The 21,875-nt window shown below is 38.4% G+C and overlaps 1 protein-coding gene across 1 annotated transcript in view; it reads right to left on the reverse strand.

Annotated features, from left to right (window-relative positions):
* Positions 1-21,875, reverse strand: part of DYM (dymeclin) — a 367,767-nt gene that overhangs the window by 303,815 nt on the left and 42,077 nt on the right. Inside the window, exons 3-5 of the mRNA XM_057698938.1 lie at positions 12,649-12,701; positions 6,041-6,134; positions 4,900-5,033 (exon numbers count right to left, since the gene is read on the reverse strand). Of these exons, the coding sequence (XP_057554921.1) occupies positions 4,900-5,033; positions 6,041-6,134; positions 12,649-12,701 (281 nt within the window). The remainder of the gene's footprint in view (positions 1-4,899; positions 5,034-6,040; positions 6,135-12,648; positions 12,702-21,875) is intronic.

A 21,875-nucleotide genomic window follows, 5' to 3' on the forward strand; every position in this document is an offset into this window, starting at 1 on the left:
AAGAATAAATCCACGCTTTCTTTTTTCTCTGAGTAACATTTTTTCAGCTATTGTTGGAGGTTTTTGGGTTTTGTTGGGTTTTTTTTTTTTTGCATTACTTATCTATAACTAATGATATTAAACTATTAAGTTTTATATTAAGACAAAAATAAAACAGAAGTCACCCCTCATGCAACAGTTTCTGGTTTACCTGTTGAGTGACAGCAGCCCCAGGCCATAGGGACCAGCTCAAGCCAAGGAAGAGCAGTGAGCCCTGTGATCATGGGAGCTGTAGCACCTCGGCCATCAGGAAAAAATCAAAGCTACTTTCAAAGGAGAGAGATTTACCTCCACTGCATTTAGTAAAACAAATACACCACAGATCTGGAAGGTAATTTCAAAGCGTTTCAAAAAGATTTTAAGCCAGAGGGGAATGAAAAGGAATTTGGTTGTGTTACAGAGGTATGATTATGGATTTTTTTCCATAAATTTCTATCTCATATAATTTTTTTCTTCTGTTTGTTTTGGTCTCTCACAAATTATAAGTCTTCTCACCTCTATGGGATCCCTGGCTCCCTATGTACCTGCCAGAGGGAGACAGACACTGATGGAAGAAGCTCTGCTTGTGTAAGCACAGCCTGCCACACAGTGGTTCCCACAGGCGGGTTGTGAGCTGCTTCACTGAGGGGCACCCAAATCTCAGTTTCTATAAGTCTTTCCCTGTTTTGGGTTCATTTTCTCCAGAAGAGTATCCACTAGTCTTCTGGCAGGAAAGAAAGTGAGGTGACAAAACCCCAGTGCCAGCATTCTAGAAGCCAAGTCAAGATGCCTCACTCTTCCATTTGCAGCCTTTTCTCTTAACCCTGTTCTCAGTACACCACCGCCTCCACTGTGCCCAAGAGTTCACACAGGGAGGCCCCGTTGGTCCAGCCTCTACAAAGAGCAGATTTCAGTGTTACACCAGGGAAGGGGTGGTCCCATGACTGCACGTGACAGGGAAGAGATCTTTCCATCAATCCCTGGTTGTCTGCCTTCAGAGACACATGGCACTTTAAATTCCTAATCCTCTCCAGCATTCTGTGGCAAAAACTGGAGTTCTCTAACCCTGAAGGTGTTTAGCTGCCACATTTTACTGGTCAGTTTAGCTCAGCATCACTCAGTTTTCCAACTTGCAAAATGGTATTAACATTGTGGGGATTTCCCTGGTGGTCCAGTGGTTAAGACTTCGCCTTCCAATGCAGGGGGTGTGGGAACTAAGATTCCACATGCCTCTTGGCCCCGCCAAAAAAACAAGGCATAAAACAGAAGCAATATTGTAACAAATTCAATTAAGACTTTAAAAAAAAGATTGTGTCCCCCTCTTTCTCTTTAACCTAATAAATTCATAACTTGTTAAAAACCCCTTTACTTATATTTTATTGGGGTTTCAGAGGAAGCAAAGATGATCATGTATGTTTAATCCACTCACTCTGCTTGAGAGCAAGTCCTACGAAAGAAATGATTTTTTAAAATAAATACATATTGAATCTATTCTGCACCAAGGAAACATAGTCAAGCAAGCCTTTCACCAGGAATTGACAAGCGCCTGGTCTCTTTTCTGCTCTGCGTGATGCTGTGCTAACTGGTTCTCAGGCTCCTCAGGCCCACACGTCTCGCTCTGCCCAGCTCTCGGCAGGTGCCCTGCCTCCCCCTCTTCCTTGGCGCCGCACAGCTGCTGGCTGAGGGACACTGGCGGTATGTTCTTCCAGAGCAAACCTATGTTCCCTCTCTGTGCTCTGGATCCTAGTGCCTCCTACTTCCCTGGACCTTTTTACAGCTTCTCGCTCCAGCCCTGGTTTTTTTGCTTCCATCTTCAGTCTCTCAAGCTCCTATCTTCCATCATTTAAAAAATCTAAAAAATTTGTAAATAAACGATAATTGGCAGCAGTATTGTGGAGCAGTTACTCCAAAGAGCCCTCCTGTACAAAACAAAAATCTCTTGGCTAAAATACACTCTTTAGTGCACTGATGGGCTTCCAGAAAGTAAAGGAAATCTCCAAGGACCCCAGCACCATAACCAAAAAAAACCCAACCACAAGCAAACAAACCGTGGCTTGAATCCAGAGTAAAACACTGAGCAATAAGCAAACCCTAAGGGTAAGGTGTCCCTGGGTATGAAGCCAGCTACTGGGAGACTAGCCTTCAGCCCTGCCACTGGGAAGCTGAACCTGAGAGCCACATTACCCAAGAACTGTTGAGGGAGACTAAAGTGGCCTGTGGTGTGGCCCCTGGATCCCTTTAGAAGCAAAATGCAAATCCTTTCCTTATTTGGGGCCGCAGATGTTTTTTTTCCACATCTTTATTGGAGTATAATTGCTTCACAATGTTGTGTTAGTTTCTGCTGTATAACAAAGTGACTCAGCTACATGTATACATATATTCCCATGTCCCCTTCCTGGGGCCTCAGATTAAGATCAAACAAATAAAATCTCACAGTCAGCATCAGGACTTCAAATACTGACTTTATGCATAAAGGCAAAAGGACTTAAAATATTGGCTCTATGCATAAAAAATGTAAAATAAATATCGGTTATTATGTCGGCAAAAATAGGACATAATACCAAGACAGAGGAAAGGAAAACTCACATTGAAGGCAAAGGGAGAATGCAAACAAGTTTTCAGTACTTCACAGTTTTGCCTAGGGCTGGCTTTGTCCCCTTGACTATTCTCAAGGCATGTTATAGTGGGAAGAGCTATCTTTGCATAATGATACAAATTCTCTCTAGCAAACAATCTACTACCACATCATACATAGCCTACAGGAAAACACTCAAATATGAAATCCTCACAAATTTCAATTACAAACTGAGAGTCACATTACCCTCATAAAGACAGCTTCACTGAACATGGCCGCAACATCGTCTGATCATGGCAGTGTTACAGAGAGTTGGGAGAAACAAAAAACTCAGCACGCTGTAATAACCCAACAATCCTAAAATGCCTCAGTTGATTTGCTCAACTGTTTGCAGATGGTCCTCTACTTTTGTCAATCTGACCTTCAAACAACCCTTACCACTGTATATTATCTATCCCTGAACAGTCTTTCACAGACCTCAGCCAGATATTCATATACTGGATGATAAATGGATGTTTTCAGCTACAGCAGAGTGACATTCCATTTTTTCCCATTCAACAGTATCTGTGTAATCACTTAATCATTTAATTTTATCACACTTTTATAAAATGTAAAAAGACATTGGCAGAAAATATAAAAAAGGACTTACACTAGTGATAAGAAGTAGAAATCTCAAACTAACAACCAAAGGCTAAGATGAAAATAATTACATATGCCAAAAAGAGCAAGTCTTTAACCTTAAGGAGATGTTCACTGGACTTAAGCTGGTGGACAAACAGCAGCTTAACTGCAAATGGAAAGAACAAAAGAGCATGTATAAAATCCTGAACTACTAACCATATGAAGGAAGAGGGACAGCCTGTCAGCACACAGAATCACCAATTACCAAAGCTCACAGACAGCTCTTTCAGTGAGACAACCATCTAGATAAAGTGGCCATGGGTGAAGAGCGTCGTTTTTGCCCTGCCTCTACATGAGGCTACCTGGAATGTAGAAGAAAACCGTGCTTCTCAAGCTTGGATGTGAGTGGGGAGCGCAGGTACAGGGAGGGTATTGTAGGAAGACGTTTGGCCCCCAAATAAGCACAGTGTTATCTCTCAAGTGCATCAATTTGCTCAATGGTAAGTAATGAAAAAAATGATTTTATATTAAAATAAAAATGATATTGTGTTAAATAAAGCACAATATTTGCCTAATTTTTGTGACATAATGCAAAACAAAGTATTGGGTTTGCAGGTGCTGGTTGGACAAGGCTCTCAGGCCCAATGCGGATAAACATTCACTCCATTCTTGCTGACAGAACTTCCTGGAAAGGAATGCAACTCACTAAACAGAACTACATTTTGGCACTGTTGGTACCACAAAAACAAAGCCTAGCATTAACACATGCAAGATACAATCCTAATTAAAAGCTCTAACCATTTAAACATCGGTATATATTAACAAATACAGAAGGCTGATCCTCAAAGTAGTAAATTAAATATATTCAATCTATAAAGCTCTAAGCGGGCAAGAAAGCCTAATGAAGGCAGAGGTGTATTTTGAAAAATGAATCCAAGAAACTAAGAAGCAACAGTGCCTTTGCCTTGAGAAAGAGAGCAGCGAGCACCAAGGGTAGATGCAAAGCCGCATTCCCCCCATTTCATTTGTTAATAACCCCATTATGTCCTTTTATTTTCCAGGTTGTAAGTCTGAACGCTAAGAAATGAAACACCAGCAGCTGATCTTGAAAACTATAGGCCCTCCTAACTACTGGGGGAAAAAAAAATCTCAGCAATATCAGGAGAAAACGATAACCTTTTCCTGTACCTTCAGAAAAATACAGTATTCTTTGGCATCACAAAACTATCCTTAAAAATGCTATTTCTGATCAAGTAATCCCAAAGACACCCAGACTCAGAAACTGTTATGTCCTATGAAAGTAACCTTTAACATTTATAAAATCTGTAATTCTGATTGGTTGTCTCCCTTAATAACGCGGTCCACTAATGGTATTTAAATTGACATTTGTTTCCTAAAAAGAGTATTTGTGATTTTTATTTCCCATACGCATAGAAGTCAAAATAAATAGAAGTCTCAATCCTACTAGCTCCCTTATCTTAAAAAAGAGAGAGAAAAGAAAAAAAACTATGAGTCTCGGCTCATTTAAATTAATATAGGGGAAGAAAGAGTGATGGTGCCAGGTCATTTAAAAATGAAAATTATGAGGAAAAATGGAATTTTCAAAATTATACTTTTATTCTTCAAATTCTATCTTTATCTGTTACACATGTTATCCCCAGAACATCTTCAAAGGCAATACTTACTGTAACTGCCAGGAGATTTTTCTTCATAAGTAAAATGAAGTTGTAACTCTTCCTCTGACATCTCACAAATGAACACTTTCAGCAAACAGCAAATAATAAACAAAGCATTGTGTGTCTGCCAAATGAAGATATGGCTAGAAAGGAAAGACCAAAATCACACAAGAATCAGTATTTAATCAGGAGCACAATCAGTTTATTTCCAGTCTATGATTTCTTCATGATTTCTCATTTTGCCCATTTTGTAATATTAGAACAATGTCCATATCTTTTTTCACGGCTCATGATTTATGACCTTGGACCAACGATAACTACTATAGTTTACCTCATATTTCATTCTGTGTATTTTACATAGTGAGTCAAGTTTAAAACTTTTTTCTTTTAGGCATGACTGCTCTTTGTTCTTAACTTTATAGCTGCCCCATACACAGGCAATTCAAAGAAAAAAAAACTAAAAATAGAAAAAATAAAAAGTACAGTAACATAAAGAGAATATGTAAATACACAATCAAAGTTTTAAATGAGGCATCCAGCTGCACAGTATAATACCTGCTATTTGTTTTAATAATCATGGACTCACAACAATTTTACTTAGATTCAATATAAATTATTTGGAAACAGAGCAATGAGCAATCTTTTAAGAAGCTACCATCCAAAAGTGGTTTCAAAAAATGCTTGAGTGTATAAAAAGTGAACCTTCCACTATATAAATACAAAACCATAATATCTAATCTGAACCTTCTTTCATCTAATATGAAAGAAATAAAGGAAACAAATGTGCAATGAAATAATACACTAAATCATTATTTAAATTAGATATAAATTTCATTTTCAGCAGTGAAAATGGGAGAAAATTACCTTTTTTTAATAATAATTACACAATTAATGTTCTTAAAGAATATATTTCTAAAGATTGTCTAAAATGCTGAAATCAGATTCCAGAATATATAATCTCACCCCAATGACTTGGACAATAAATTAAAACCTCTTTTACTTTTTCCTTTTATTAATTTCCCTTAATAATAAGAATAATTCCTTTATAGCTTTCAAAAGATCATAACCTAATTCTACCAATAAATGAAAAATACTCATGGTTAAATATAAATTAAATATAGAGAGAGCATGATTTAATCAGCCAGCTTACTTCTGACATTCTGCTGAAAGTTTTAGTTCTTTGGTTCTAGAAAGGAAGACCTTAATTAGTGCACCAAGGTTTCCTGTTCGAGGATTGTTTTCAACTGCAAGAGAAAAAAAGGTTTTAAAAACTCAAAGAACTGACATCAAAGTGAGCATATCATAACATTTATAAAACCAAATATCAAAAGTAAGTTGCTCAGGGACCACCCTTATTGTCAATTTCAAGTCTAATTGGGGAAATTAGCAACAAGAGAAATTGCTGCTTGGTCTTAATTCTAAACAACAAAAATGATTTACAAATGAAAATAACAGAAACTGTAGGAGGAAACAGCCATCTCATCTCAGAATCCAAAACTGTAAAGAAAAGATGGACATGGGAATAAGTACACCATTACAGCACACCTGCTCAGTGCTCAGGAACTGTCCCATTAACTCAGGTCTATCTGCTGGGTATATGTTCTTGTCACAGCTTAAGAGCAGATGCAAGTAACCGCATAATCTTCTCACTGTGATAAAATGTGTAGCATCTTGCTAATCCAAGTGTGGTTCATGGACTAGCATTACCTGGGAGCTTGTTGGAAGTACAGAATCCCACAGCCACCCTACACTACTGAAGTTGACAGTGCTTCTCAAAGTTTAATGTGCATTTAAATCACTCAGCCTTCTCATTAAAATTTAAATTCTGATTCTGCATGTGTGAAGACAGTCCTGAGATTCTGCAGCTGTGACAGTCTCCCAGGTGATGCCCACTGCTGTTGGGTGGAGAGCCCCACTGTGAGTAGTAAGGGGCAACCTGTGCTCTACGTTAGGACTGGTTTTGTTCAGATTCCACAGCCAGAGTAGACATGTGATTAGATATTGTTAGAGTTTCACTTTGAATCAAAAATTTCCTACTTTTAAGCTCTGGGTTTAGCTTAATAAAAGAATATCCTGAGATTTCAAGACAAACTTCTGAAAGAACCAGTTAATGTGTGCAAGTGCATCTCTGTGTGAGTTAATATTTCATAGCTATTGTAAATCAAAACAAAACACTGAAACATAGAGCTGAGGCTGACAGTAGGACTTCAACCATCATTCAGAATCCCAACTTCACAATCTTGAGTTCACTCAACAGCCCCTTCATTACTGAACGGCTTTATAAGTAATTGAATGCATAAATGGTTAGCCATTAAAATAACAAACAACCCTGTGTTAGTAGAAAGAACTACCAAGGCTACTAGATTGATGTAATTAAAGTTTTGTGTACCCTTTTCATCCATGCATTCAGCATGTATTCACGGAGCTACTTATATGTCCACAGCACTGTTTCAGGTACTAAGAAGATACTGACATATACGGAACTCCCTGTCTTAATGCAGATGACATTCTAAGTTAAGCTTCCGTAGTACTCTTTTGCATAAGACACAGATGAGGCAATAAATTCATAAAATTAAGTACACTTAACGATGTTTCAAAAACAATACTCAATGGCAGACTCAGTATTACAAAATACCTCAATGGAATTTAACAGGATCAAACAATTGGCAAAAATCAAATGCTATATTGAAGAATGAGCTTCAGGAGCCAAAGCAGGAACAGGGGATATTTGACAGGAAAGCAGAAAAGCATGTGGAACTGGACTACAGAATGTGACTAGGTTCAAAGCCCAGCTCCAGCACTGACTAGCTGTCTGACACCTGACAACTTACTTAACCTGCCCATGCCTCAGTTTCTCCATCTGTAAAATTCAGGCGATAAGACTTAAGTGATGGAAGACTAACTCATTTGATTCTAGAACTTGAACTTGCAGCAATCTGTTAACTAAAGTGACTCCATGAAAAAAGAATTCTCCATCTCCACAGGAGTTCAAGCAAAGCCTAAGTAACACTCAGAATACGGGTATTATAAAGAGGATTTCCATCTGGGGTGAGAGGTCGGCCTTGCTTCCAACCCCTGAAACAACCTTTCCCAGTATTTCACTAAAATACCCATGACCCCCAAGATCCAATAACCAACATACACAAAATACAGATGACAGAGACATGTCAACAATCCATGAGGGTGCAATCAGCAACATCTACATGGTGGGAAACTTAACTACCCACTTTCTTCAGTAAGAAAATTGAGAGGGGGGAGAAGGAGAGACAAATTCAGGAGGAAGCTGGCCATGAAAGGAACTATAAAGACATATTAACCAATAATGATATGTGGACCTCATTCAGCTTCTGATTGAAACAAACTGAGACAATGAGAAATTTCAACAGTCAATGGATGTTTGATATTAAAAATTGTTTTTAGTAAATAATGGTGGTTTTTTTTCTTTTAAAAAGTAGTTATTGTGAGATACATACCACAATATCTATGGATGAAATAATATAATGCCTGAGGTTTCTGTCAAATTAATTATGTGAGGATATGCTTTTTGTTTGTTTCGTATACACTTTTTACTTGTGCGCTTTTCTATACATAGTCATACATCAGTAAATAGGTGAGAGATACAGATGAAACAAGACTGGCCACGAGTTGAAAATGATTGAAACTGGGAGCTGAGCACACGGGAGGTCATTATATTACTTTGGCTTCCTTTGTATGAGTGGGACATTTTTTTAAATAAAGAATTAAAGGGGCGTTGGTTCTTGGATATGAGTCCACCTTCTCCCTAGGTTGCTGGCCTCCTGAATAAAAAACAATCTTTCATACAAACAAACAAACAAAAACTTTCCGGAAAAAAAAAAAAAAGGATTAAAAATAAAATACCCATGAAAAAATACAAAAAGATACAAGCTCACGAAAAAGCTGAGTCAGGACAGTCCTTTTCCCCCCAAAATACGAACCACTTTATATACAAATTTTATAGAACTGAACTAAAATTTTATTTCATAATCAATGGATCATTGGCAAGCCTAACTGTCTGAAAGTACTTTTGTCTACTCCAACCAGAAAACTTACATTAATCATCCCACCCAAAACCTTGCTAGATAGATTCAGAGGTGACATGTCGCAGAAAACAACAGGTAAGAAGTAAATAAGCCAAACACAGTGCAATCCTCACCTCCTCACATAAAACAACTGACCTGGCTGTCACAGCACCATCCTAGCAGTTAAGAACTAGGGGGCAGTGGGGTGGGGTGGAAATGCGCTTAAAATTCACTGTGAGGGGGACTTCCCTGGTGGTTCAGTGGTAAAGAACCCGTCCTGTAATGCAGGGGACGCGGGTTTGATCCCTGGTCAGGGAACTAAGATCCCACATGCCATGGGGCAACTAAGCCTATGTGCCACAACTACAGAGCCCACACGCCCTGGAGCCTGCAACACCACAACTAAAGGAGAGAAAACCCGCACACCACAACTAGAGAGAAGCCCGTGCACCGCAATGAAAGATCCTGTGTGCCTCAACTAAGACCCGATGCAGCCAAAAATAAGTAAATAAACAAAACTTAAAAAAAAAAAAATTCACTGTGAGGTATTTAACAAGAAATATGTCTTGGACCTGGAGAATCTCAAGTGTAGATTCAGGGGAAAAAGTAATAAAGACAAATATAAAAAGCCCAGCAAAAATAATGGCCACAAACATCCCCAAATGGATGAAATACATTAATCCACGTATCCAAGAATATGAACCCCAAGCGTAAAAAAGAATGAATTTTAAAATTTTCTTAAAGGCAAAGACAAAATCCTGACAGCAGTAACAAAAAAATGACCCATCATTTACAGGGGACTTACAGGGGAACAAGACAATTAAACAGCAGACTTCCCATGGCGGGGGGGGGGGGGGGGGGGGGGGGAAGGAGACTGAAAAGCAACGGAATGACATAGTCAAAGCGATGAGAGAAAATAAATGTCAACCAAGAATTTTGTATCCAGAAAAACGCTCCTTCAAAATGAAGGCAACAGCAGGGCAAGGGGCACAACCTTACAGTGGAGAAAATGGACAAACAGAACCCTGGCCACATGATCAAGGTCAACATCATTAGTGAAATTCATGTTAATAACAAGTACCCCTGAAAGGATGTGTTGAGAACAGCACATCACTTCTGTGATCTTCTGCCTACAAACTCACAACCCCGACTTAGCCATAAGAATACATCAAACAAATTGAGGGACATACACTACCAGTATTCTTCAAAACTCTGAAAGTTATTAAAAATGAGGAAAATATGAGACCAGAGGAGGTTAAGCAGACTTGATGACTAAATGTAATGTAGTATCCTGGAACAGAAAAAGGACATTTAGGAAAACTAGTGAAATCTGAATAAAGGGTCAAGTTTAATACTAATGTACCAATGTTGACTTCTTAGTTGTGAAAAATGTACCACATTAATGTAAGATGTTGACAACAGAGGAAACTGATGAGGGTTATATGGGAATTCTCTACATAACTTTGCAACTTTTCTATAAATCTAAAGCTATTCTAAAATTAAAATTTCACTTTAAAAATCCTCATAGATGAGTTTAACAGAAAAAAGATTAATAAACTAAAGACAGACTAACAGAAAATATTCTACGGAAGGTCAGAGAGAAAAAAAGTAAAAAAGAAAAAAAAAAAGAGAGAGCGCCTAACAAGCACATGGGACACAATGAAAATGTTAATAAAAGTATAACAGAGACCCTAGAAGGAGAGGAGAGACAGAATAGGACAGAAACAATGTATAAATCGATAATGGCTGAGAATTTTCCAAAATTGATAAAAGACATCAACCTACAGACGTAATAAGCTCTAAAAACCTCAAGCAAGGAGGAAGGGAGGAAAGGGAAGGAAGGAGAAGGAAGGAAAGAAGAAAGAAGGAAAGAGGGAGGGAAGGAAGGAAGCAAGGAAGAAAAAAGAGAGAAGAAAGGAAGGAAGGAAAAAAAAATCAGCATAGTCTAAGATGCTGGAAACCAAAGGACAAAAAAGAAAAACTTAAAATTGCCCTTAAAATTGATATGCATTTATATCTATTGATGTGAAAAGAAGTTCCTGAATATTGCTAAGTGAAAGCAACATATAAATAATACCACTTACATAAAATTGTGCACATAAATCAATACACACAGAATACTCTGATAAGATTTTGATCTTATCACAAAAGATTAGCAGTGATTTCCTGCATTGTTTAATGTGGGAAGATTTTAATTTTAACTACATCACTACATTATTAGAATCTGGGGCATTAAATGTATTTTTTTTTCTTGCTATTCTCCAAAGTGGTTTTAAATATAGAATGATACACTGAGATACATAACGTCAAGTGAAAAACACAGATTAAAATAATTATGTATATGCATTTAATATGTATGTAAATATATATCATGTATATCCAAAGAATAAATAACAGAAGGCAAACTATTAACAATGGCTATGTCAGGGTTGTGGAATATGAGCAATTAGTGCCTTTTTTACATTTTGGTATGCTTTCCACATTGTATTAATAAGTAACTATTACTCCCAATTTTAAAATGTTATTTTTCTAAAAACTCCAAGGTCATGTTAAAAACCATCATCTTAATAACTGCATTAATATCACTGTTACATTAATTTTCAGCAAACTGTCACATAGGTTTTTGAAAGTCAGCTCTATTTAGCGCAAAATCCTCAAATCTATGGTTATAACTGCAGGCAAGATTCAAGGCAACTATTATAATAACACCTCCATCATTATCAACATAATTTGTTTTTAAAAGCAAAAATATTTCATCAAAGACTCTTTTTGGCAGAGTAACTTATGGGAGTTAGCCACATAGCTTAAACTTACATGGAGTATATCCGTAAGCTTGATTTTAAAAAAGGCTCATCATCACTTATTAAGCTCCTGTACACCAGTCATTTCACAGATACGTTATCTCTAATTTTCAAAGCAACAATGAAATGTAAATATAATTATCCACGTTTTTTAAAGCATAAATTTCTTTCCAGTTGCTACCAATTTGACAGTAATAAAGTACTTGAGAAATGAGATCCAAAAAAGGTAACAATTTGTTGACATAAATAATGAATAATGACAGATGCTAGGCACTAAACTGTATATTTCATATGTTGTCTGACTTTCTCCTTAGGAGAATCCTGCAATTTAGATGAGGAAACTGAAGCTCAGCTAATAAGTAGCAGAGTTACAATTAAGGCCATAAAATAATTCCAGAGCCCATGCACTTTACATTAACACCAGGTTGTTATTACTAATTTGAGAAGCTTCCTAAAATACTTCCCTATTAATAAGTGATAATTATTCTAGTTAACACAGCCACCAACAGCATACATAGTATATGCAGTTGGCAAAGCAAAGGATGAATGATCCTATATTCTCTAGGAACTATAGATGCAACTACAAAACAAACAATATTTTGGGTTCTTCTCAGTACTTCATAATTTGCAAAAAGAACAAGCTCTATGGCTTAGCAGAGTCCATTACCACTCCTGCAAATAAACCGAGCACGTCTCACTGCTGTTAACTGAATGGTGCCCTCTAGTGGCAGCAATGACCACCAAGATGGGCACTATTAGTGCAGCTGTAATTATCATCATCAAAAATACACCGCCTCATTAATTCAGTCCATACGGCACCAACAAAATCTGTAACAGAAATTCTGAAATAACTGCCTCCACACACATGCATATATATGTACAGATCACACACGCACACATTCATTTTTCCTCCTTACCTAAAGACCTGCAGACTGAAATGGTTGCCTCCTCCAAGAGCTTCAACTCGGTACTGGAGAAACAGAAAGGTAATTAATAACTATAACACTAACCACGTACATGCTAACCAGTTAAGGAACACATTATAAAATAAAGACAAGGAAGATAATTTAGAGGGAAAATACAGTATACAGGGGGTAAATGACAATATCAGCAAAATAAAGCTTCTAATGTCAATGTAATTAGAAAATGCATTGTAATTCTCAACATGAGACTCCTAAAGGAAAGCACTTGGGTGGGATGAATTGGGAGACTGGAACTGCCATATATACAATACTAATAAGAAAAAAAATATCAAATTGTACATTTTAAATATATGTAGTTTATTGCATGTCAATTATATCTCAACAAAAGTTCCTAAAAACAAATAAATAAAAATTAAGGTTATGAGTTTAAAAAAAAAAAGAAAAGCACTTGGGGCACCTTGCCTTTTAGGTACTGGAGCAGGGAGGAGAAAAAATTTGAGAACGGTATTCCCTAACACAGAGTACAAGGCAGGGGCCTCATGTGCCCAGTTCCAAGGAAGTATTGCTCATAGGATTACAGTTATTTAGAAAAATGCCATTATTTTTCTATAATACTTTCAAATAGTTCAACATATACATAAGCTTCAATAACCCATGAATATACAGAAAAACACAAGTAGATGCAAACTGACACAGAGACAGGTGAGAGAGACGTAAAATTCTTAGATTCAAAAACTGGGGACAAAAAAAAACAACTGGGGATGGGGACTTCCCTGGTGGCACAGCGGTTAAGAATCCGCCTGACAATGCAGGGGTCACAGGTTTGATCCCTAGTCTGGGAAGACCCCACGTGCTGCAGAGCAATTAAGCCAGTGAGCCACAACTACTGAGCCCACGAGTCACAACTATTAAGCCCATGTGCTGCAACTAGTGAAAAGCCTGCACATCTAGAGCTGGTGCTCTGCAACAAGAGAAGCCACCACAATGAGAAGCCCACGCACTGCAATTAAGAGTAGCCTGCAACTAGAGAAAGCCCATGGCAGCAACGAAGATCCAACACAGTCAAAAATAATAAATACATAAATACATAAATAAATAATTTAAAAAAAAAAGACTCATCAAAAACAAAAAACAAACAACCTGATTTAAAAATCTGCAAAGGATTCAGACAGACATTTCTGCAAAAGACATAAAAATGGCCAACAGGTATATGAAAAGATGGTCAACATCACTAGTCATTAGGGAAATTCGAACCAAAACTACAATGAATGCTACTTCACACCCATTAGGATGGTATTATCAAAAAAAAAAAAAAAAAAAAAAGGAAGGGGAAGAGAGGAGAGGAGGGGAGAGGGGAAGAGAGGGACAAAATGCGGTACATACTTACAATGGAATATTATTGAGCCTTAAAAAAGAAAGTTCTGACATGCTACAACGTAGATGAACCTTGAAGACATTATGCTAAGTGAAATAAGCCTGACGCAAAAAAACGAATATTGTATGATTCCACGTATATAAGGTTCTTAGAGTAATCACATCCATAGAGACAAAGTAGAATGGTGGTTGCTGTTGGTGCGGCTGGAAACAGGGAGGTGGGGTGAGCGGAAGTTAGTATGTGATGAGTATGAAGTTTCAGCGGGGGAAGATGAACAGTTCTGGAGATGGATGATGGAGATAACAATGTGCATGTATTTACTCAATACCACGGAAGTAAACACGCAGAAATGGTTAAAATGATAAATTCTGCTGTGTGTATTTTACCATAACTTAAAAAAGTGCATTCCAATTCCAATTCAACTAGTTACTAGCTATATAAGCTTGGGATCGTTTAACTTTTAGTTTTCTCATAAGTAAAACAGAGATGATAAAAACAGTACCTGTTTCAAACGGTGTTATTACTAAATTACGTAATATGTATAAAGCACTTAGAACAGTGCCTGGCACAAAGTAAAACCTCAATAAATGATAGCTACTATTGATTCCAAAATGCAGTGCTTTTTTTCCCACTTAATAAATTAAAGTAATACTTCACATTTGTGTAACCCTTTAAAAGTTTTTCAAAGCACCTTCAAATGTATCAGCATATGAAAACTTCTTCTAATGAGCAGGACAGTTATAGACCCTATTTTAATAGATAAGCAAACTGAGACTTCCAAGGAGTTTAAGTAACATTCCAGGAACCAGCAGTCTAAGAAGAACAAGAACCAGCTTTACAGCTCGGTGACTGGTTTGAAAATTTTGTTCTTTTCTGCCAATACACATGGCACACAGCAAATCCTCCAAATGGGCAACTCTTTCAGGGCGAGTGTAAAAATCCCTACCTCCCAGGGCTCTCTGCTGTTGCTGCTGAAGCGTACTTTTAAAAAGAACAGTCCAAAAGCACTGATGTTTTTGACAAGAAAATTTTAGCGAAACTATGAAAGAAAATGGATTACTTTAGCTATTTCTAGAACTACGCTGTCTAATATGGTAACCACTAGCTCCATGTAGTGGCTGACCACTTGAAATGTGGCCAGTCCAAACTGAGATGTACTTGAATACGATATACATACCAGATTTCAAAGATTTCTTTTAAAATAGCAAATACTTCATTATTAATCATGTTCATGAAACTATAACATTTGGGATATACCAAGCTAAATAAAACACAGTGTTAAAATTAATTTCACCTGTTTCACTTTACATTTTTAATATGGCTACTAGAACACTCCAAATACATTCCAGTCTAACCTTTTATTTCTATTAGAGCTACTCTAGAACTTGTCTCCCAGCAATTGAAGACAGTATCATGTATAAGAAGTACTGTGCCTGGTGGCGCAGTGGTTAAGAATCCACCTGCCAAATGCAGGGGACATCGGTTCAATCACTGGTCCAGGAAGATTCTACATGCCATGGAGCAACTGAGCCCACGTGTCACAACTACTGAGCCTACATGCTGCAACTACTGAAGCCCGCACACCTAGAGCCCGTACTTTGCAATAGGAGAAGCCACCACAGAGAAGCCGGCGCACCACAACAAAGAGCAGCCCCTACTCACCACAACTAGAGAAAGCCCACAGACACAATGCAGCCCCAAGGCAACCAAAAAACAAGTTTTGTACATATACATAAAGCTAAAACTATTTCAGTGAATATGCCATTACCGTAAGAATCTCAAATTATATTCATATTCAAAAAGATAAATATCTTTTCAAAGTAAATCTTTTTCTCCTAAAATTGAAAAAATTTTAGCCAGAGTTACCTAGAAATAATTCTATAGCCAAGTGTTTACATGTTTCTGGTCATTACCCCTGTATGAGATATTTCTGGAGTGTCTGTCCACCTCACATCATTATCCATCTGCTGTCCTCCCCATCCCTTTCTTCTACCTTTCCACCTACTCCTCCGGGGTTAGCAGAGGCAGACAGGCTTGTCCAGCCTGACCCCCATTTTCCTGGCCATAGCCAGCTGGATCAGACATAGGCATCTGACAAAAGCTATGCCAAAGTCTTGAGGGAACTCGGAATTGAGGTGGAAAGACAGGTTATCCATATGGCTGGAACTGGGCCGCCAAGCTGAGGGTTACAGGAAGCCATCCGCTATCCACTGAGCAGCAGAGATAAACAAAAAGGACACTCAGGATCCCTGCTGGCCTTCTAATTCTTGGGACCAGTTCTTGCTGAAGCCTAGCTGTGTTTCTCATCTGGGATTCTATGAGACAGCCCTGTCTCTTCATCACATAAACCCCTCTTACTGATATATGCTAAATCAAATTGATTTTTGTTAATAACCAAAAGACTTCTAATTAATAAATCACTGTGGTCAGATTTAATAATATACATTAGTAACTGGCAAGAAGTGGGAACTATGAATTACTCAGTTTACGGGTTACTTGGGCAAAAAATAAAAGTAAAGAGGTATAAAATGCAAAAGATTGTAAAGAGTTTTATGAGGTTAATAACTAGACCACATGCATAAAATCTGTTTCACTGGTGCTTCTACTTTCTTCAGTCAATAACACTCTCTTAAAACCAGCTGGAACCAAGAGCTTCAATTATATACATGTGGCTATAGTCTTCAAAAGCTTCAGAATTTGCTCATTCAACAAACACTGCCTAGGTGCCCAGGACAGGCTGGGCTCTGTGAAAGATACTGCCTCTGTCTTCAGGATACATAAAGGAATGAAGAAGCAGACAGACTACTTGGTGCAGACAGGGGAAGCACACAGATCAAGTCCGGCCCTGTGCATAAGATTATAGACGGTGCACCCAACCTACCCTATTAGTAGTCAAGGAAGGCATCCTGGAGGAAGTAATTGTCTGTCCTGAAGGAGAAAGAGAAGGCAGTTGGACACACAAAAGGGATGGCTTTCCAGACACAAGGAATGCGTATGCAAAGGCATGGCAGTCACAGAGAGCCTGGCAGGTTCTGGGAAGTAGAGGTTAATCAACACTGGAGAACGATAAACTACAAGCCTGGAAAAATATACCAGATGGCTGGAGTATGGAGTTCAGTTTCTCAATTCGTTCTGAACAGAAAGGTAGTGAGTGTTCCCAAAACAAAAACCAAAACAAGGTTCTGATTTCTTTTGAATACAATATTAGCCTCAAAAAAGAATTGATTCCAACACGTATTAGTGAGGCTGATTTGGTCACCATTTCCTCCAGGAAACCACCTCTGATCACCAAACACCAAGTAAGAAGTCTGGTTTCTGTCCCAAAGGCACCCAATCATGAAACTGAGCACCTGGTAGCAAGACTGCCAAGTTATCTGCCTGTGGCCCCCCTAGATTGTGATGGGCTCCTTGCTCATCACAGCGTTCCCAGCCTGGTACAAATCAGGCACTTAGTAAAAATGCACTGAATCAATGAAAGCCTTTGTCGGACACATTACCAAAGGACAAAATTAATTCCTTCCCCGTCCCTCAAGAAACACTTCACACTCCCCAGATTTCAAGGCAACGTCTGCCCCCAAGTTTAAATTTTTATTAAAATATCTTTAAAGACACTTATTTGTTTCTAAATGTAAAATAATATAACGTTTTGAAGAAGGCTGGTTTCTTTGTCACTCAAGGGTGAAGAGACAGGAAAAGCTGGGAACTATCCCACTTCTGTTAGAAAGCTCCATCTTGTGGTGAGCAAGCCAGCACCTGCCATTCTGTGATTAGGTCCCTCAGGCCTGGGTCCCCTACACATGGCCATGATCTGAAACAGCACCACAGCCACCACCCCTCCTCAACAATCACCACTGCAGGTCAGAAGCATCTTGCATGTCCAGATTATAAGCTCCATGAAAGAACAGGGAAAATGTCTCATTTACCCATGTCTTCCACCACCACGCCTGGTACAGTGGCTCAGTCAGAAGAAACACATGGCAATTACCTATTAAGTGAAGGATTCATAGAGCTCTGTTTGTTGCAGTATCCCTGCAATTTCTGCTCTCTGAAGTGTTATTTCTACAAAGGAAATCAGCCAGGCACATCCCTGCCAAAAGCAACATACTGATTGTTATAATAGAATTCCTTTCCTCCCATCCCTCCATCCTCCAATTTTCTAAACTTCTTGGAACATTTTAAGAATAATCTTCTTTCCCATTTGCTTGATTTAGAACTGAAATGAGGTGGTAAGCAACTGTGGTGGTTGGTAACTGTTGCCTTGTGTTATAGGCATCTATGCACAGTACTGTTTAGTTAAACAAATGAGCTCAGATGTTCTGGCAGCAGGCAACTAACAAATCATCATTTGCAGTAAATAAAAGTAAAATTGAGCTGCAATATATGCCAATGTTTCCAAGACAATTACAATTAGAAACCGAATGGCTGTTTCTGAAAGCAGATTTGGGGCACTGGACGCATACAAGGGGGCGGGGGGGGGGGAGGGGACACAAAAAGGCAGCAAATATTCTACCAATGCAGATTCAATAAATTAATATCACATGGAGGTCTTCAAACTTCCTGTATACATACACTCCACAACCAGGTCAATTTGGAAAATGTCATTAATGAGAGCTTAGGGATAAATACTTAAAACTAGTCATCTCAATCAAACATTTGCTAAAGGAACTAAACTCTAGATAAACAATCACGTTGATCCAATGGCCAGGTGTGGCTCTGTCTGAAGCAATCCTTATATGTGACAGCAGACCAGGCTCCTTCTCAGAGCTGCTATCACTTCAGCAGCAACACAAACAGATGGACTCACAGAACAGGAATCTCAGTTTTGTGGGTGACACCCGCTGGACAAGGAGCCCTGTGGGACTAGAGAGCCGTGCCCAAGGATCTCTTACGCACACACTAGAAAATCTGAAACCCGTCTAGGGATTTTTCCAGTTTTAAGAACCTTCACTGGGCTTCCCTGAAGATAATTCAGCAAGGAAGTGATTATCAAGATTTTCACAACTACAGGGAAGTTTTTAAACATTACGACCATTTCTGAGCTATATCCTAAGTCTATTCCCTTCCCTACTTTGATTCATGAAGAGACTCTCCTTCGGGAGAGAACTGTCATCAACATTAACCTCTCACTTTCCACGTGCTGCAGTGAGTTTCCACGACAAAATTACCCACTGAATACCAATAATACAGCTGGATTATTCTAAGTTATGTCTCAAATAATCAATGTCATCTCTGCCACCTCTGCTGAGTGCGCCAACATACATCATGACAAAGCTACAAAACTGGGGAGTGTAGGTAGCAGAGAAGACCTGCAAGGTAAAATAGAGCAAAAGAGAGAAGAACCATAATGCCATCTTAAGGAATTTGGATTTTATTCTACATAAAATAGGAAGCCAATAAGCACAGAATCAAAAATATACACTAACAGAACTCTTTAGCAGCAGCAAGGTGCCCCAGGTATACAGTGGTTAAATACCTTCGATCATCCTCAGATTTTTAGCAAAAAACAAAAAGATAATGTAAACAGCAACCACAATAATAAGAATGCCTCTAGCAGTACATGCAGTAAAGCCTAACCAGGTGCTCACAGCATCCACTATAATTAACCACTGCTACAAACTGTTGGGCCAGCAAACTTGGATAAACCACTAACTGTTATTAAAGCAGAACACAGTCAAGTACATAATCTTTAACAATTCTAGCTTAGGGACTTCCCTGGCAGTCCAACGGTTAAGACTCTGCACTCCCATTGCAGGGGACACAGGTTCGATCCCTGGTGGGGGAACGAAGATCACACACGCCATGTGGCGTGACCAAAAAAAAAAGTTCTAGTTTAATTCCATTAAAATAATACACCAAATTGGAACACTACGAAGAAATGGCAACAGAAGTAATATAGATGACTCTGTACCCTAGATTCACAGCCTGGTCACTTTCAATTCTTATACTCCAATTCTTATACTCCTGCACTGGGTCTTTGTTGCTGCGTGTGGGCTTTCTCTAGTTGTGACGTGCAGGGGCTACTTTTCATTGTGGTGTGCAGGCTTCTCAGGGTGGTGGCTTCTCTAGTTGTAGAGCGTGGGATCTGCCCGGACCAGGGATGGAACCCATGTCCCCTGCACCAGCAGGTGGATTCTGAACCACTGCACCACAGGGAAGTCCCACTCACTACCTCTCAATTTAACCATGACCATCAATTTACAAACTCATTCCTGCAAACTGCCAACATGGATTTCCAGCCATTCCCGTTACTGAAGACAACATATGCTCCCATATACTGGAAAGATTTCAAAGCTACATATTTAAATTCCAGCTTCCTCATTCCTATTGGTATGACTAGCCAAGATACTTAATTTGAGCATCTCAGTTTCCTTATATGTACAACGGAGGTAAGGATGCCACCATCTGATAGGACAGCTGTGAGGACTTGGTAGCAATGTGTGGAAAGTGCTTGGCACTCTGCTCAATAAACATGAGCTCCCTAACCCTCAATAAGAAAATGAAACATATCCACAAGTGTTAAACTATCAACCGTGCATATGTGTATTCTTTAATAAGTAATTTTCCAGTCTTTGCCTTTCTTCCCCCCTGTGGGGCAGAGGAGAAGTACAAAGCATAATTTTAGTAATTTCTGAAGTAATTTTACATATTGAAATAGTATCAAAACAGCTGTGTCAAACAACTGTGGGTGATGTGCTCTGATTTTACTTCCATTAATGTTACTACAGTAGCCGTATAACCCTAGCGGATTACAAAGGAAATATTCCTTATTCACCTAACAAACCTTCTCAGTATTAAGTAACGTTTAATAAGTGACAGAAAAGGAACTTAAATCCAAGTAATTTTTCTTTTTTAAAAAAGAAAGTAATTTTTATTTATTAGTGTAAAAATGAACCATGCTAAAACCTCCATGAGGTAACACTATACACCTATCAGAACTGTTAAAATAAAAAAGAGTGGCAACATCAAATGCTGGCAAGGATGCAGAGAAACTGGATATCGCATACATTACTGGTGAGAATGTAAAGTGATACAGCCACTCTGGAAAACAGTTTTGGCAGTTTTGTATAAAACAAAACATTTACCATATAACCCAGTAATTGAACTCATGAGCATTTATCTCAAAGAAATAAAAACTTATGTTCACACAAAAACCTGTACACAAATGTTCACAGCAGTTTATTCACAACAGCCCAAATCTGGAAACAACCCAAATGTCCTTCAATAAGTCAGTGTTTAAACACACAACACAGAATACTACTCAGCAAAAAAAAGGAATGAACTACAATATACACCTTGAATAGATCTCAAGGGCACTATGCTGTGTGAAACAGCCAATCTCCAAAAGTTACATATAGCATGATTTCACCTCAACAACCTTCTTGAAATAACAAAATAATAGAGATGGAAAACTGATTAGAGGCTACCAGGGTTTAGAGATGGGGAAGGTGGAAAGAATGGGTGTGGCTATACAGGGAAAGCACAAGGGAGCCTTGCTGGGATGAAACAGTTCTGCATCTTGATTGTGGTGGTGGGTACGCATGTGACAAGTCTGGACAGAGCTATACATGCACACACAAATGACTGCATGTATAACTAATTACTGAAATCTCAATAACTTCTGTGGCTTACACCACTGTCAATTTCCTGGTTTTGGTACTGAACTAGGGTTATGCAAGATGTTACCACTGGGTGAAAGAGGGAAGGATGCAAGGAACCTCCCAGCACTTTTTTTTTTTTTTTTGCAACTTCCTGTGAATCTATAATTATTTCAAAATAACAAGTTAAAAAAATCATAAAAATAAAGCTATAAAAACTTATACAGAAGTTATACAAATATACACATTTT

Source organism: Hippopotamus amphibius, chromosome 11 (assembly GCF_030028045.1).
Source record: "Hippopotamus amphibius kiboko isolate mHipAmp2 chromosome 11, mHipAmp2.hap2, whole genome shotgun sequence".
NCBI classification, from domain to species: domain Eukaryota; kingdom Metazoa; phylum Chordata; class Mammalia; order Artiodactyla; family Hippopotamidae; genus Hippopotamus; species Hippopotamus amphibius.